At 36.7% G+C, this 17,500-nt stretch overlaps 1 protein-coding gene across 1 annotated transcript in view; it reads left to right on the top strand.

The window, feature by feature from the left end:
• Positions 1-17,500, top strand: part of LOC133643128 (dual specificity protein phosphatase 7-like) — a 37,720-nt gene that overhangs the window by 19,321 nt on the left and 899 nt on the right. Inside the window, exon 4 of the mRNA XM_062037538.1 lies at positions 1,663-2,148. Coding sequence (XP_061893522.1) covers positions 1,663-2,148 — 486 coding nt within the window. The remainder of the gene's footprint in view (positions 1-1,662; positions 2,149-17,500) is intronic.

Genomic DNA, 17,500 nt, shown 5'->3' on the forward strand with positions numbered 1-17,500 from the left:
TTTATGTTGTTTAAACTAAATTTTTATTTGATTTTGTAAAACAACACTAATAACTTAGAATACATATTGCCTGTCTTACACTTATAATATATAACACTCTTTGTTTTGTTTTGTTTTTCAAAAATATGCTAATTATATAAAAACATTAATGTGGACTTATTTTAAACATAAATGGGGTGTTTTAACAAGTAAAGTCACCCCAAAATACTTTATATGTAGTTTATAGTGAACACTGTGTACCTAAAACTGTCTTAGTACTTACATAAATAATCATTCTGTTGACTTATTTTGGTTATTTTATTGGTTGCATAATATATAAAATCGCTTTGAAGATAATTTCTGTTTTTATTTGATTTCGTAAAACAACACTAATAACTTAGATTACATATTATTACATATTAACATACACTCTATAACCATTCATTTAAAATGTATTTCTTTTGTTACCAACCTTATTTGGTGTTAAGATAACAATATATAAAATAGTGAATTAAATCACGGCACGATAATTTAAAAATAAAGACAACTTCAGATTGTTTTCTTTGTTTAAAAATAGAACAGGCACATTCTGAAAATGCACAAATCATAATGTTGTTTTTTTTATACTTACATATTGTAGTTAACAGTATTTTACCTTTATTTGTCCTTATTTATACGTTCTGAATAGATTGTGTGATAATGTTCATCGGTCAACTCATTGGTGTTAATTTTCAGTCTATCAAGATAAAAAAATAATATAAAAATCTAATTACAAGATGTTATTTATGTAGTTTGCTCATTTTCCTCGACTGGTGCACTAACATATGTAGCATGATCTACAAAGATACAAAGAATTGCTATTGCAACATCTAGTGGACACATTTAGAACAGCATTTTCTTTCATTCAAAAATTTCGGCTCATTTTTATACTTGGCAAACTCATCCCGCGGGCCGGATAAAACCTGTTTGGCCCACGGGCCTTACGTTTGACACCCCTGCCTGAAAGATCATTTCTGTTGTTTGAACTAAATTTGTATTTGATTTCGTAAAACAACACTAATAACTTAGAATACATATTGCCTGTTTGACACTTAAATATTACATACACTCTAAAGCCATTCATCTAAACTGTATTTGTTTTGTTACCAACCTTATTTGGTGTTAAAGATAACAATATATAAAATAGTGAATTATATACAGGAAGTCTTGCAGATTGGACCCTTGAAAAGAACATTGTGGGGCAAATAAAACCTGTTTTCAATTACATGCTACAGTACTATCTCCGCCATGTTGTTCTCCTTTGGCATGAAGGCAAGGCAGGCTTTTTTCATGAATGAGAAGAGGAAGAAGGACAAAAAAAAACCTGCATGCAGCAACATCCGGAAAAAGGGCAGCTTAGTGGAGGAGCCGTGTGATGTGTAATTAATAGAACCACACTAGCTAGCAGACGAGGACGTGTGTGTACGTGCGTGTACGTGTGTATGTGTGCGCCAGTGAAGCCACAAGCTGGATGTGCCATTCACAAAAAAAAAAACCTCATCCACTCTTGCTTCTCTCAATGGAGCACATCGGTTCAGCTGTCTGCTTAGCTCATAGCTTAAGTCAGCACACAAGAATGTTCTTCCAGTTGTGAGATGATGTTTATAAGAACTGTGCTTTTTCTACCATGTGGTTGACTATTAGAAATAGTGGCGCATGATGACGATTTGGCTCAGATCAAATTTTCTTTGGTCCCCGCAGGAGGCTTCCACAAATTCCAGTCCGAGTTCCCCGAACACTGCGAGACCAATTTGGACTGTTCCTGTCCCAGCAGCTCGCCTCCGTCCTCCGTGCTCGGCCTGGGAGGACTCCGCATCAGCTCGGACTGCTCGGACGGCGAGTCGGACCGCGAGCCCATCAGCGCCACGGAGTCGGAGGGCAGCCCGCTGCCCAGCAACCAGCCGGCGTTCCCTGTCCAGATCCTGCCGTACCTTTACCTGGGCTGTGCCAAGGACTCCGCCAACCTGGACGTGCTGAGCAAGTACAACATCAAGTACATCCTCAACGTCACGCCCAACCTGCCCAACATGTTTGAGCACGAGGGCGACTTCAAGTACAAGCAGATCCCCATCTCGGATCACTGGAGCCAGAACCTCTCGCAGTTTTTCCCTGAGGCCATTTCGTTTATCGGTAAGTGGATCAACAACTTCTTACTTTATTAAGGAATGTCAAACATATATTTGTACATGTATTTACACATTCATCAAGATTAAGCAGTAAGTCAGTGAATAAAAAAAATCATGTACTACAAAACACAAGGCAGCAACAATCAGTAGACCCTGACCCTAACCCAGGGGTCGGCAACCCAAAATGCTAAAAGAGCCATATTAAACCAAAAATACAAGAAAAAAATCGGTCTGGAGCCGCAAAAAAATTTAAAGTCTTATATAAGTCTAATAATGAAGACAACACATGATAATTGTCTATATTAGCTATAATAGCCTACTATCAAAATTACTTTGTGTTGCAGGCTGACGCATATCTTCGTTACGGAAATTTAGAAATGTTAATATTTATTCTAAACATTTTTACAACAACATTCGTAAAACCGAGGTTTCTCAGAGGGTGAGATAACTCCTGGAAATTACTGGCTTAGAATGGCCAAAGGTATAGATGTGTGTGTCCAAGTTAAAGGAAACTGTCTTCTTGTAATGGATTTATTACAATCTTTGCAATATTTTAATTTGTAAATTATTCCATAGAAGAACTCCTTTATATGATATACATACATATTTGGTTAAGGTTTGCTGTGGTCTGGAACAACATGGCACACAAACAACTATCGGACATGCAGCCAATGTTACATACAGATAATGTGTCATGAGACATGCAAATATAAATTAAATACACAGAGGACATAAGTAAAGGATATCAATAGAGCTCAAATATACCTACAAATGAGGCATAATGTTGCAATATGTACATACAGCTAGCCTAAATAGCATGTTAGCATCAATTAGCTTGCAGTCAGGCATTGACCAAGTATGCCTGATAAGCACTCCAACAAGTCAATAACATCAACAAAGCGCACCTTTGTGCATTCACGCACAGCAACAAAATGAGACAAAGAAGGAGTGGCATAAAACAAGTCTTTCTGTGGCAGCATGTAAACAAACTATGGTGAGTTCAAGAACCGCCGAAATTAGTAGGACAAAACGGTCCTTGCCAAATAGTCTCATCAGTGAAGCATGTTTAACATAAACTGTGGGATTTTTAACAATTTGAAATGTTTGTGTCATATTGTCCTACAGAAACCATATTAAAACAAAAATTATATTTCTCCCTCATATTTTTTCATTTTCATAAATTTTTGAAAAAGCTCCAGGGAGCCACTAGGCGACGCTAAAAAGCCGCATGCGGCTCGAAAGCCGCGGGTTGCCGACCCCCGCCCTAACCCCTCATACCACCTCATACATTTTGATATTTTTCATTTTCAAAACCAATACAATTTATAGATTTTTTTTTTTAAACCTTTAGGACTCCTCTCAAGTTTGGTCCTAGGGATCTGAAAGTGTATGTTATACAAATTATAAATGTTGAAAATAAGTCATATGTTAATTTTTTTTAAATTCAACACTTAAATCTCTAGATCAACTTTAATATAAATAAAATTTTTGTTGTCTTATGTTTCACGCCCTTTTTGTCAAAACCCTGTTGTTGTTTTTATTGCAAAAACACAAAATATGCAATATTGTCTCTCCCCCCAAAAAATGTTTAAAGTGGAATATTTGATGTGAAGTAAATTAGAACCTTAAATAGGTTAATATTTCATAATTACACTGATTTTGATTCATTATTATTCATAATTATTATTTTTGGAGCAATGACAGTTAAAAAAAATTGGGCCCCACTCATAAAAGTGTTAAAAAAAAAGTCATGCAGTTGTTTGTTTTGTCGTTTTTTGTCATAGAAATATTTTTTATATTTTTTATTCATAACGCCCAAAATGTGCATATTTTTTTTCCCCAAAAATATTTCAAAGTGGAATTTTTTATGTTAAATAATTGGAGCCTTGGATTATCATTCATAACAACATTGTTTTTGTTTCATTATTATTGTTATTATTTTTTTTATACCAATGACAGTTTTGAAGAAAAAATGTATTGCTAGGCAGCTTTGTGTTATTAGAGTCAACATTTTTGTCTTTTTTATTTATTGTTAAAAATTTATTATATTTAGAATGTGCCGCGGGCCCTTTAAAGTATGAGCTGTGGGTTGCAAATGGCTCCTGGGCCACACTTTGGACACCCCTGCCCTAACCTTAGAAAACACAACAAGAATATAAAGAAATTGTAAACTAACTCTAATTTTAATCTTAACTTTAACCCCTTACCAATAACACTAACCCTATCGAAAACAATGCAATAAAACAAAGAGTAATAGATACTTTTGACCTTCCTTACCTTAAACATAAACCCTAACACTAACCCTAGTAAAATTAGGAGTACAATTTGGAAGAATTGATGTGCATCAAAAGGATATCAGATGAAAATCCACCAAAATGAAAAAACATGTACAAGTTGCGTTGCATTTTCTATTAATTATCTGTGAAAGATAGATGACAGAAACGAACAGTAGAGTGCAAACTTCCACCAAGGCCTAACAATCCTAATTTGAATCAGGTCTAAAATTAGCTTTACCTTCATAAATACTATTGATATTTTATTGTGTGAATGGGTTAGGTCAGGGGCTTTCAAAATGTGCTGGGAGATTTTTGACAAGTTAAACTACAAAGCAATGCATTTTGCCTTTGACATCTAACATCAATGCGGCTTGGTTTGTAAAGGGTGTTTTTTCTTTATTTGTATCAAGCTGCTGCGCCTCAACTGAATCAAGGGGTGAAATTACAGATCAATTATTTTTGATTTAATAGTTTAAAAGGAACGTCCGTGTTTTCCTTACAGTCGACTTCAACCACCACAAATAGATTTTCTATTCTATTCTGCTCGTCCTTGCTCATAAACACATTATGATGGGACTGTCTGTGCATGAAGTAGTGTTGTCCCGATACCAATATTTTGGTACCGGTACCAAAATGTATTTTGATACTTTTTGGTACTTTTCGATACTTTTCTAAATAAAGTGAACCACAAAAAAATTTCATTATCGGCTTTATTTTAACAAAAAATCTTAAGGTACATTAAACATGTTTCTTATTGCAATTTTGTCCTTAAATAAAATAGTGAACATACTAGAAAACTTGTCTTTTATTATTAAGTAAGCAAACAAAGGCTCCTAATTAGTCTGCTGACATATGCAGTAACATATTGTATCATTTTCCATTCTATTATTTTGTCAAAATTATAAAGGACAAACTGTAAAAAATTGATTATTAATGTACTTGTTCATTTACTGTTAATATCTGCTTACTTTCTCTTTTACCATGTTCTATTTACACTTCTGTTAAAATGTAATAATCACTTATTCTTCTGTTGTTTGGATGATTTACATTAGTTTTGGATGACACCACAAATTTAGGTATTTATCCGATACCAAGTCGTTACAGGATCATACATTGGTCATAGTTTAAGTTCTCATGTGTCCAGGGACGTATTTCCTGAGTTTATGAACATAATATAAATAAAAAAACAAACCAAAAAATTGTGATGCTAAAAAATATCAATGTAATCATAGTCGCATCGACTAGAAACGCTCCTGTACTTGGTATCATTACAGTGGATGTTAGGTGCAGATCCACCAATGGTGTTTGTTTACATTGTGAGCTACGGTGTGGAATGAAGCATGTTTAGCTAGTTCAGGCATGTTTTTTTTCCGTCTAAAGTCGGAATTCCGTCTTTTTTAATCTCGGGGAAAAAAAAAAATTATCTTCCGTTTTTCAGTTTTTTTTCCCGACCCTAAATCAAGATTCGAGACATAGTTTATATTACGCTGTAGTTGATTGGTCGATATGTTCCTTGTGACCAATCAGGACATCTGTTATGAATGATGACGTTAATAACGTCATCATACCGCCATTTTCCATATGTAAACGATGTCGGTTATCGAGAGAAAGGACGCTTTACGAGTAAAAGAAATTGATAAACATGTCAAAAATAAGTTTCGATGGGACTGGATGGAAAGGGAAATCACTGATACTGTTGGGAAGAAGGAAGTTACGACTTTGTTCGGTGATTTTATTCGGAAAATCGATCGTCCCGGAAAGGTTTTGTGCACGTGGTGTCATGATAATATTGACTATGGATCACGAGGTTTCAAGGCTTTGGAAGTACATGCGAAACGCCAAAAACATACGAAACAACTTGAAGCAAGGAAAACAAACTTTTCACTAGCTGGTACTTTTGGATGTCAACCGAAAGTGACATGGAGAGGAAAGATCCACCCACAACCCACTTCAGTTGCAGACAGGGTTGTTAATAATGAGGTAAGCTAAAAAATATTTGCTTGCGAAATACGCATGTTTGTTTTAAATATTAACCAATTATTGCTTTGCGAAATATAAATGGGTTTTTTATAAAAATAAAAAGCCACGTGAAAATATATTATGAAATTACAGAAATTCAGAGAGTCGCATTATTGAATCCAGTTAACAATTTATTTGAAATAAATTTGCATATAATACTATTTTGTAATATTAAGTTCTTATGTAGTCTCTTGAAACTATTGTCAGTGGTGTAACAATCTTGAAGGTAAATATTTTCACACTTGTTTCATGCAATATGTCAGTGTCCTCACATTATTATTATTTCCTATTTTCAAATATGAGTAAACAATACTAAACATGTTTAATTATTTTCATAAATGTATATCCTATTTTGGCGAAAAGAATGAAATGTTTACATTTGGTATTTTGTTATATTTATCCAAAAAAGAAGCTACAAAAGCAGAGACCAAAAGGAAAATGCAGGCTGCTCAGAAATTTGCAAGGAAGGCTCATGTTAGGGCTCTCCGAGAAAGCTAATGTGTGAAGTGAACTGAAGTAATGTGGTAATACTGTAAATAAACTGTAGATAATATCACTGATCGATGTGACACCTGTGGATGTGAAATGAACACAAGATGTAAATATTAGTGACTAAATACTGTTGGGACTGAACCATATACAGTGATTCATTATTATAATTGGGTTTTGTATGTTCTATTAATGTTTTCATGTCTTTAAACACTAAAATATTTTCTTCAAATGGTGCTGTCTTTGTTAATTTTAGCATGTTAAATTGGTGAAAAACCAGGAGCTTCCCAGACCCCCGGAAATGTTTTCAGTCTTTTTCATTGTGGTCAAATCACATGCCTGCTAGTTAGACCGGTACTTTTTAGAGGCGGTATAGTACCGAATATGATTCATTAGTATCGCGGTACTATACTAGTACCAGTATACCGTACCACCCTAGCATAAGGCTTATGTTTTTAACTCTGTACAGTAGATGGCATTGTGACTCTGCTTCCTAACACACCTTATAAGCACTTGGTCTGCCAGAGCATAAGAAGACGGAGCAGGAAGTGTTGCCAACTTACCGACTTGATTGTCATATTTAGCCAGTATTCAGACTCTTCTAGATTTTTTTTTTTTTTTTAAAAAGAAAAAAAGTAACTAGCCACGAATTTAGCGACTTTTCTTGGCGTTATTGGAGAGGCTAACATGAAAACATGTATTTCTCAACAAGCAGAGAAAGTTGCAGGTGCTGTACCTACTGACCCCAATCTAAGTCTTGCCTGTGACATAAAAACACACACAAAAAGAAGAAAGTTAGTTTGCATGTGTCGTGGCCAATTATGCAATGTAGATGACATCACGTATCCCGCCCAATTGAATGGGACAATAAGAATGTTTTGAACTCCTGTCCAGATTTTGAAGCAGAAAAATGAACTGTATATAACCTCCAACAACTGCTGACTGTACTGAATGATAATGGCAAACCATATGGAATGAAAATGAATGGTAGTGAGCAAACATCAACCAGTTCCTCAAATAATCTTTACAATAGATGGCAAACCTATGGAACAAGTATCAAATATGGTATATCTTGGTCGGATGCAGTTTGAAAATGGAAGAACTGATAATGAAATAAAAAGAAGAATGGAAATCAGATGAAAACATATCAAAACTACTAACATCACAAAAATTAAATATTGAAACAAGGATAAAAATGGTTAAATACTAAGTGTGGTCCATCCTACTGTATGCATCTGAGACATGGACCTTAACTCAAACTTGATCAAATAAATTGGAAGCATTTGAGCTCTGGTTATACAGAAGAATGTTAAAAGTCTCATGGACAAATTTGAAAACAAACACACATTTTACAAACAATGAATTGTAATAAATTACTAGTAAACACAATTAAAACACGGAAAGTTGAATATTTTGGCCATGTAATGAGGAAAGATGGCATACAGAGACAGCTGTTAAAAGGAAAGATGAATGCTGAGAACAACATGGACTATTAACATCCAAGACTGGACCACGCTCAGCTACTGTGTGAATGTGTCAGCATCGAGAGAAATGGCGATCCATTGTAATCAACCTGCAAACTACGGATGAAACATAATGATGATGATAATTAACTCGTTGCCAGAGTTGACATCAGCATGCTGGCTTCTTTAGACCGCAACCCAGTTGAGATTGAACCAACAGCGCCTCTGCTGGTTGCAGCCAAGCATTGCATTCCATTTAGGCAAATCCCGTATTTTTCGTACTATAATCCTTTAATTTTCTCAAAAAAACGACAGTGCGCCTTATAGCCCGGTGCACCTAATGTACGGCATAATTCTGGTTGTGCTTACCGACCTCGAAGCAATTTTATTTGGTACATGGTGTAATGATAAGTGTGACCAGTAGATGGCAGTCAAACATAAGAGATACGTGTAGACTGCAATATAATGGCAGTAAACAACACCAAAACTTTAAATGTTCCATTGAGAATATAGAACAGGGGTAGGGAACCTGTGGTTCTTTTGATGACTGCATCAGGCTCTCAGATAAATCTTAGCTGACATTACTTAACACGATAAGTAATGAATAATTCCGCTGGTAATCACAGTCTTAAAAATAACGTTCAAAATATAAAACATTCTCATGCATTTTAATCCATCCATCCGTTTTCTGCCGCACCTGTTCAAGAAGTTGCATTAATGGTAAGAAGTATTTTATTTATTATAGGTTAGCTTCAGAAGAACATTGCTATTAAAAAGAATAAGAGACTCATTATACTCTAAAAATGTTGGTCTTACTTAAAAATGCACGCATTTAGTTGTATTCAGTGTTAAAAAATTGTATATGGATCTTGTGGAAATACATATTAAAATATTTGGCTTTAATGGCTTTCTTAGCCAAAAAAGTCTATGGAACATTAGAATCAGAATCAGAATCAGCTTTATTGTCATTACGCAGGGTAACGAGATTGAGGCCATTCCATACAGTGCGATAAAACAAGTGTACACGCTATACAGTGGGTGAAATGAATATGTACATGAATATCTACATGAAACAGGGTGGTTGGTGGAATGGGTTATTGCACCGAAGAGAAGGCACACAAGGCGCTCAAAAATCTGTCAAAATGTTTTTCGTGCGACTTCGGTAAGCTATGAAGCCGCACCGCTTGATGGATTGTCGGTGCATTAAACATACAAGTATTATTATGGTGTATGTATAAGGTCCACAAAATGGCAGCTATTAGCAGAAATATTAGCAGACATATTATCTGACGTTATTTCGTAATATTATGCAAAACCAACTTTTCTTACCTTTTGGTACCTGCTGATCTGTATTTGGGATCTGCATAAGTCCTGAAAATTTGCACGCGTCCGCCTTTGTAGTAGTCATATGCTTCTTCTTTTTCTCTATCTTCTTGTTATGGGACATTCATCTTCTGCTGTTGCCATTTGTAATATAAAGTAGTGTAAAGTTCTTACTTATATCTGTCAGTAGACTAGCTATCAAAGCGCTAAAAACTGTAGTGGGTTTACATTATTCACCCACGGACCTTTAGTTATTAGAGGGTTCCGGTCGGAAGGTTTTTACGGGACACATTTCCGGCGTTGATGTTGCACTAGTGAGCCACGGATGAGGAGATGATGCTCCGTTATTGACTTAAGTAAAGTCTGAATGTCATTAAAACAGTTAGCGCCATCTTTTGACACTTCTCCCACTCCCGTCCTTGCACGCTACACCGCTACAACAAAGATGACGGGGAGAAGATGCTGTCGAAGGTGAGCCACCTAACTAAGACCGCCCACAAAACGGCGCATCTGTAAGCAACTGTCAGAAAGCGACTTGAAGATGATCTGTAAAACATCATCTATGCAACATTTTGACCAAAGAACCACCATTACATGTTATGTAGACCACGAGGAAGTGTTTTAAATGTAGAAAAAAATATAATATGACCCTTTTAATGCGCCTTATAGTCCGGTGAGCCTTTTGTATGAAAAAAGACCTGAATAGACCATTCATCGGCAGTGCGCCTTATAATCCGGTGGCCGGAAAATACAGTAATTAACAATCAATTCCACACATCCCAAAGTCGTCAGGATTGTTTCAGCGTGCGGTCATACTTTGTCAGGGTTAAAATCCCAGAGAATGAGTGTATTCCCTCTCTGGTGATTCACAGAGAACGCCTTTAAGACTTTTTCATGAATGTACGGAGGAAATGTGACGCTTGAAGTGACAAAGAGCGGAATAAAACGATGTGATGTTCCAGTCAATGATGATGACACCGTTCCTCATGGGTGGTATGAGGTTGTCTGGTCCAGACGGCAATAAGAGGAGCAGTTTACGCCGTTTTAACGGCATGTAGGGATGCAAGGCCTCAAGGAGACACGGCTGGAGCTTATTAATAACATACAGTGTTTCTAAGTCAGGATTATGTTTGGGGAAAAAGTGTTGGAAAGCAGAAGAACATAGAAGAACATGTGACTTTGCTCCATCAAATTCATGATTCAAGTTGAATATCATATTAAACTAGATGAGTCAATTCCTGAAGGAATTGCGTGTGAATGCTCCAATGCTGAAGTTGAACTGAAATGCTGACAAAATGTATTATGAATGTAAGATTAGTTTGAATGTTGAAGAGTTTGAATTTCCAGGAAAAACAGAATTAGGTTTGGAACTTTGGAAAGTGTTAGTTGGGTGAGTGGAATGTGTTGATGTTGGAATGGTTAGAATAGGTTGAACAATGTGCAAATTGTGGAAGTTTAAAAAATGGACAATTCATTTTGAATGGGGAAAATGTCCCTGAAAACTGGGAATTCTTGGAAATCCGGGAATTTTTTTAAATTGTTGAAGGAGCGCACATCATTTTGAACAGGCTGAATATTTTGGAGTTTGAACGGTTTGAATTGGATGAGAAATGTGGGAATTGTGGAAAAATGTCCCATTCTTTTCAATGGGAATTTCATGGACATTTGAGAATTTTGGGAAAAGCTGGCATTTTTGGGAAAATGTTAAAACACTTGAATAGTCTGAATTAGTGGTTGGTGTTGGAATTTTAAAAAAAAAATGATAGAGAAATGTTGAAGTAGTAACATTTTTAATTGAGAATTGGTATTAAGGAATTTTGGAAAAACTGGGAATTTTCCAGCTCAAAAAACAACTTTTGTCCTGATTAAGAGGAATGTTTGGACGGTGGAACGGTTGAAGTGGGTTGAAAAATGCGAAAGGAGTAGTCGCCAGGAAAAAAAAGGATCAAAATAGGGTTTGAAAAAAAAACGGAATTCTGGGAATTCCTGCAATTTTTTGGATCTTGGAAAAATTATAGTTTGAAATTCTAGGACGAGTGGAATATGTTGAAAGTGGAATGGTTTGAATCGGTAAAAAAATTTGGAAATGGTGGAAGTTTGAAAAATGGCCAATTCATTTTAAACGGGAAAAATGTCCTGAAAGACCTGGAATTCTGGGAAAATCGGGAATTAAAACAAATTGTTGAAGGTGAGCACACAAGTTTGAACAGGCTGAATATTTTAGATTTGGAACGGTTTTAATTGGATGAAAAATGTGGGAATTGTGGAACTTTGAAAAATGTCACATTCATTTCAATGGGAATTTCGTGGACTTTTGGGAAAGGCGGGAATTTTGGAGAATATGTTAAAAAGACTTGAATGGTCTGAATCAGTTCAAATGGTTGGTGTTGTAATTTTTAAAATCGATCGAGAAATATTGAAGTAGTAACATTTTTCATTGAGAAATGGTATTACAGAATTTCGGGAAAACCGGGAATTTTTCCAGTTGAAAAAACAACTTAGTTTTTTGTCCTGATTAAGAGGAATGTTTTGACGGTGGAACGGTTAAAGTGGGTTGAAATATGTGGGAGGAGTAGTCGTCAGAAAAAAAAGATCAAAAAATGATTTGAAAAAAAGGGAATTCTGGGAAATGCCTGGAATTTATTTGAACTTGGAAAAATGATAGTTTGAAATTCCAGGATGGTGAAATGTGTTGAAGGTGGAATGGTTTGAATCAGTTGAAAAATGTGGAAATGGTGAAAGTTTGAAAAATGGCCAATTCATTTTGAATGGGAAAATGTCCTGGAAAACCTGGAATTCTGGGAAATCTGGGAATTTTTGGAATTTGTCAAGGGAAAGCCCGCGATTCCCGAATAGGCTGAACAGTTTGAAGTTGGAACGGTTTGAATCAAAAGAAAGGGTTAGGGTTAAAGCTTGCTAAAATCTGGAGAAGAAGAAGAAGAATAAATAGATGAATTTTGGTGTAGAAAACCATGTATGAATGCTTTGTAGCATTCACACAATAATATTTATTGTGTCATGTCGCCGCTGCTTGGATGGGGGTGAGTGGATGAATGATGTCATCATCTAACTGGCCATTACCAAATCATGCTGTCATGTTAGAAGTCACCAAAAGTGTCTATTCGATATTTTTCAGAGGTAAAACTGATTCATTAGATTTTTAATCAACTAATTGTCGGCGGCACACACACACACACACACACACACACACACACACACACAACCACACACACACACGCACACGCACGCACGCACGCACACGCACGCACGCGCACACACCTCCATCACATCCTCCCAACACATATTATTGTGTGCAGACCTGGTTATAAGTTTTAGAAAATAAGAGATGAGCGAGGTTAAAATGTGATGTCACAGCAGGAAGCAGCGACCACACTGAGGAAGTCTGAAGTGACAACTGAAACTACACCCTAAAAACTATTGGTCTGCTCGGGGATTGTACAACATACCGGTACTAATAAAGAACTGCAGTAGTAAGAATGAAAAAAGGTACTATTATGTCTTCAACTTTATGTGCACGTCTGTGTTATCGGAAATGCTGACTGCAAATCTTTACTAAAACTGCAGCTCTCTTTTATGTTTTGCTAAACATTCCATACAGTAATATTTGTATTTTTAGTGCATTTCTTTAAAGTCCAATCAATCAATCCACTTTATTTATATAGCACATTTAAACAACAATATTCAAATATTAACCTTAGCTCCACCAATGACTGAATAAAAACAATAAATAAATAAATATAAAACCAATATAAAATAAATATGATTAAAAACGACTTTTAAGGGTAAAACCAATTAAAACAGTAAATAGTAATCAAAATAAAAACTTAAAAAACCCACAGAGGACAACAGAGGACCACACAACTCACGTAGTGTTAAAAGCCAAAGAATAAAAGTGGGTCTTAAGACGAGCCTTAAAACACTCCACTGTGGGAGCAGTTTGAACATGGATGGGCAGAGTGTTCCAGAGCTTAGGGCCGACCACAGAGAAGGCCCTGTCTCCCCTGGTTTTAAGTCTGGTCTTGGGCACCACGAGCTGGAGCTGGCTCTCGGACCTCAGAGCACGCGCAGGAGTGTAAATTTGGATGAGGTCCGAGATATACTGACGTGCCAGTCCATGTAAAGCAGGGGTCTCAAACACGCGGCCCGCGGGCCAATTGTGGCCCGGGAGACGTTATTTTGCGGCCCCCACCTTAATATGAAAGTTTAATGTTAGTGCGGCCCGCGAGTTTTAAATGAATGGCGCTTGACAGCGTTGTGTGCGGAGCTGAAGAAATCTACCAATCACGTTGTGGTATGAGGCTCTCGACAATATCGATGGCGTGCCGTGATGGCACTGTCATCAGTGTCCTCTAGAATCTGTCACCGCATCATCTTTTTCTCCATACTAACAGCGTGCCAGCCCAGACACATGTTGTATGAGGCTTCTAGAGACACACGCAGGTTATTGCAAGACATACTTGAGGAACAGCCATACATGTCTCACTGAGGGTGGTCATATTTTATTTTATTTATATTTTAACACTGTTACAAATATGCGCCACACTGTGAACCCACACCAAACAAGAATGACAAACACATTTCGGGAGAACATCCGCACCTAAACACAACATAAACACAACAGAACAAATACCCAGAATCCTTTGCAGCCCTAACTCTTCCGGGCTACAAAAACACCCCCGCTACCCCTAACCCCGCCCAACTCAACCCCCCCCATCTCCCGAATTCGGAGGTCTCAAGGTTGGCAAGTATGCATTGATGTCACTTGCGTAATGCAAGCAGAGAAACATTTTGCCGCTTTTCTATGACACACGCTCTTCCTTCCTCCCTCCCTGCCTCCCTCCCTCGCCCGCCTGCTCGCTCCCGCCCCCGTTGTAAACAGTCCGGGCGGGGAAGACGAGCACTCCGCCGAAGGAGCGAGCGACAATACAAAAGTGTGGTGCACTGGACCCCAGCGCTGATACAGACGTGGTGATGTTAACCCGTTCGGGGCTAATTGTGCTACCGTAACTGTAAACTCCACCCCCCACCCTCCTCCCGTTGGCTCCAGACAGAGACGATTCTTGATGCAATATTTCTTTCACAGGGGCACCCCGACGTGTCTTATTTCATTTCATTTCATTTTTATTTATCTCCTTCATTGATGTGCATCTTTGATCGATAGACAATTATACCTCAATTTTTAAATTATACATTTACACACCAATGCCTGAGAAGGAGCAGGATGAAGAAAAATCTTATATTTTTCTGCCCCCTTCAACATAGTACGTAGTCTTACTTAATGATATCATATAAACAAACAATTACATCCAAATATAACAAAAACAAACAAAAAAACACAAGAAGTGCAAAACTTCATGATGTACAAAACGAACAAAAAAAACAAAATAAGTAGTATACACCTCACAGGATGATACAAAACAAATACAAAACTAGGCAAAAAATAAGTAAAATAATAAATATAAAGCAAAATGTAAACAGTTATGGCTGTCCATATGATCTCATTGTTCTGTCCTTATATATTTTTTCAATTGGAATATATTTTTACAATCTTTTATCTCTTGTAAAGAGAATTCCATAGTTTAACCCCCACCACTGATATACACATTTGTTTTAAAGTTGTCCTTGAATACTGATGTTTGAAATGACCTTTTCTTCTATGCTCTTCATTCTCAGAAGTGATGACAAACATTTTTTGTAAATTTGCTGGTAATGTTTTACTTTTAGCCTTAAACATGACACATAATGTCTGTAACTTTACTAGCTCCTGTAGTTTCAATAAACCCGAATTAATAAATAATATGTTAGTGTGTTTTAAGTAATCTACTTTATGAATAATCCTTATAGCTCTTTTCTGTAGTTGATACAGAGAAAGTTGCGTTGCACAAGGAATACAATTTGAAACGTCATTATACAACTAGACATGCTGAGGAGTATGCAAAATACTAGGGGAGTGAACCGGGTTGCAAATTTTAAAACCAGTCTACTGAGGCAACAAGATTTCGTCAAGAATTGAAATGACCTTTTCTTCTATGCTCTTCATTCTCAGAAGTGATGACAAACATTTTTTGTAAATTTGCTGGTAATGTTTTACTTTTAGCCTTAAACATGACACATAATGTCTGTAACTTTACTAGCTCCTGTAGTTTCAATAAACCAGAATTAATAAATAATATGTTAGTGTGTTTTAAGTAATCTACTTTATGAATAATCCTTATAGCTCTTTTCTGTAGTTGATACAGAGAAAGTTGCGTTGCACAAGGAATACAATTTGAAACGTCATTATACAACTAGACATGCTGAGGAGTATGCAAAATACTAGGGGAGTGAACCGGGTTGCAAATTTTAAAACCAGTCTACTGAGGCAACAAGATTTCGTCAAGAAAGCAAGCGAAAAGAGCGATGCAGCAGTCAAAGCTAGCTACATGGTGAGTGAGATGGTTGCTAGGGCGGGAAAGCCATTCAAAGGAGGTGAATTCATTAAAAAGTGCATGTTAGATTTTTTTTAAGAAATCTTTTCTTGCGGCCCAGCCTCACCCAGTTTCTGCATCCAGTGGCCCCCAGGTAAATTGAGTTTGAGACCCCTGATGTAAAGCCTTAAAAACAAACAGCAAGGTTTTAAAATCAATTCTAAAATGAACAGGGAGCCAGTGCAAACTCTGAAGAATTGGGGCTACCATATTTTTCGGAGTATAAGTCGCTCCGGAGTATAAGTCGCACCTGCCAAAAATGCATAATAAAGAAGGAAAAAAACATATAAGTTACACTGGAGTATAAGTCGCATTTTTGGGGGAAATTTATTTGACAAAACCCAACACCAAGAATATACATTTGAAAGGCAATTTAAAATAAATAAAGAATAGTGAACAACAGGCTGAATAAGTGTACGTTATATGACGTACACTAAATAACCAACTGAGAACGTGCCTGGTATGTTAACGTAACATATTATGGTAAGAGTCATTCAAATAACTATAACATATAGAACATGCTATACGTTTACCAAACAATCTGTCACTCCTAATCACTAAATCCCATGAAATCTTATACGTCTAGTCTCTTACGTGAATGAGCTAAATAATATTATTTGATATTTTACGGTAATGTGTTAATAATTTCACACATAAGTCGCTCCTGAGTATAAGTCGAAAAAAACTGCGACTTATAGTCCGAAAAATACGGTATATGCAGGGGTCCCCCAACTTTTTGACTGGAGTGGGGTGGGGCGCATTGGGTTAAAACAATTTGAACTGGTGCTTTACAGAGAGTAAATGGGACAATGAAAAAGGAGGATTACCTCCAAATTCTTCAGGCCAACCTAAAATCATCAGCCCGGAGGTTGGGTCTTGGGCGCAGTTGGGTGTTCCAACAGGACAATGACCTCAAACACACATCAAAAGTGGTAAAGGAATGGCTAAATCAGGCTAGAATTAAGGTTTTAGAATGGCCTTCCCAAAGTCCTGACTTAAACGTGTGGACAATGCTGAAAAACAAGTCCATGTCAGAAAACCAACAAATTTAACTGAACTGCACCAATTTTGTCAAGAGGAGCGGTCAAAAATTCAACCAGAAGCTTGTGGATGGCTACCAAAAGCGCCTTATTGCAGTGAAACTTGCCAAGGGACATGTAACCAAATATTAACATTGCTGTATGTATACTTTTGACCCAGCAGATTTGGTCACATTTTCAGTAGACCCATAATAAATTCATAAAAGAACCAAACTTCATGAATGTTTTTTGTGACCAACAAGTATGTGCTCTAATCAC

The sequence above is a fragment of the Entelurus aequoreus genome, linkage group LG26 (genome assembly GCF_033978785.1).
Source record: "Entelurus aequoreus isolate RoL-2023_Sb linkage group LG26, RoL_Eaeq_v1.1, whole genome shotgun sequence".
Lineage (NCBI taxonomy): Eukaryota > Metazoa > Chordata > Actinopteri > Syngnathiformes > Syngnathidae > Entelurus > Entelurus aequoreus.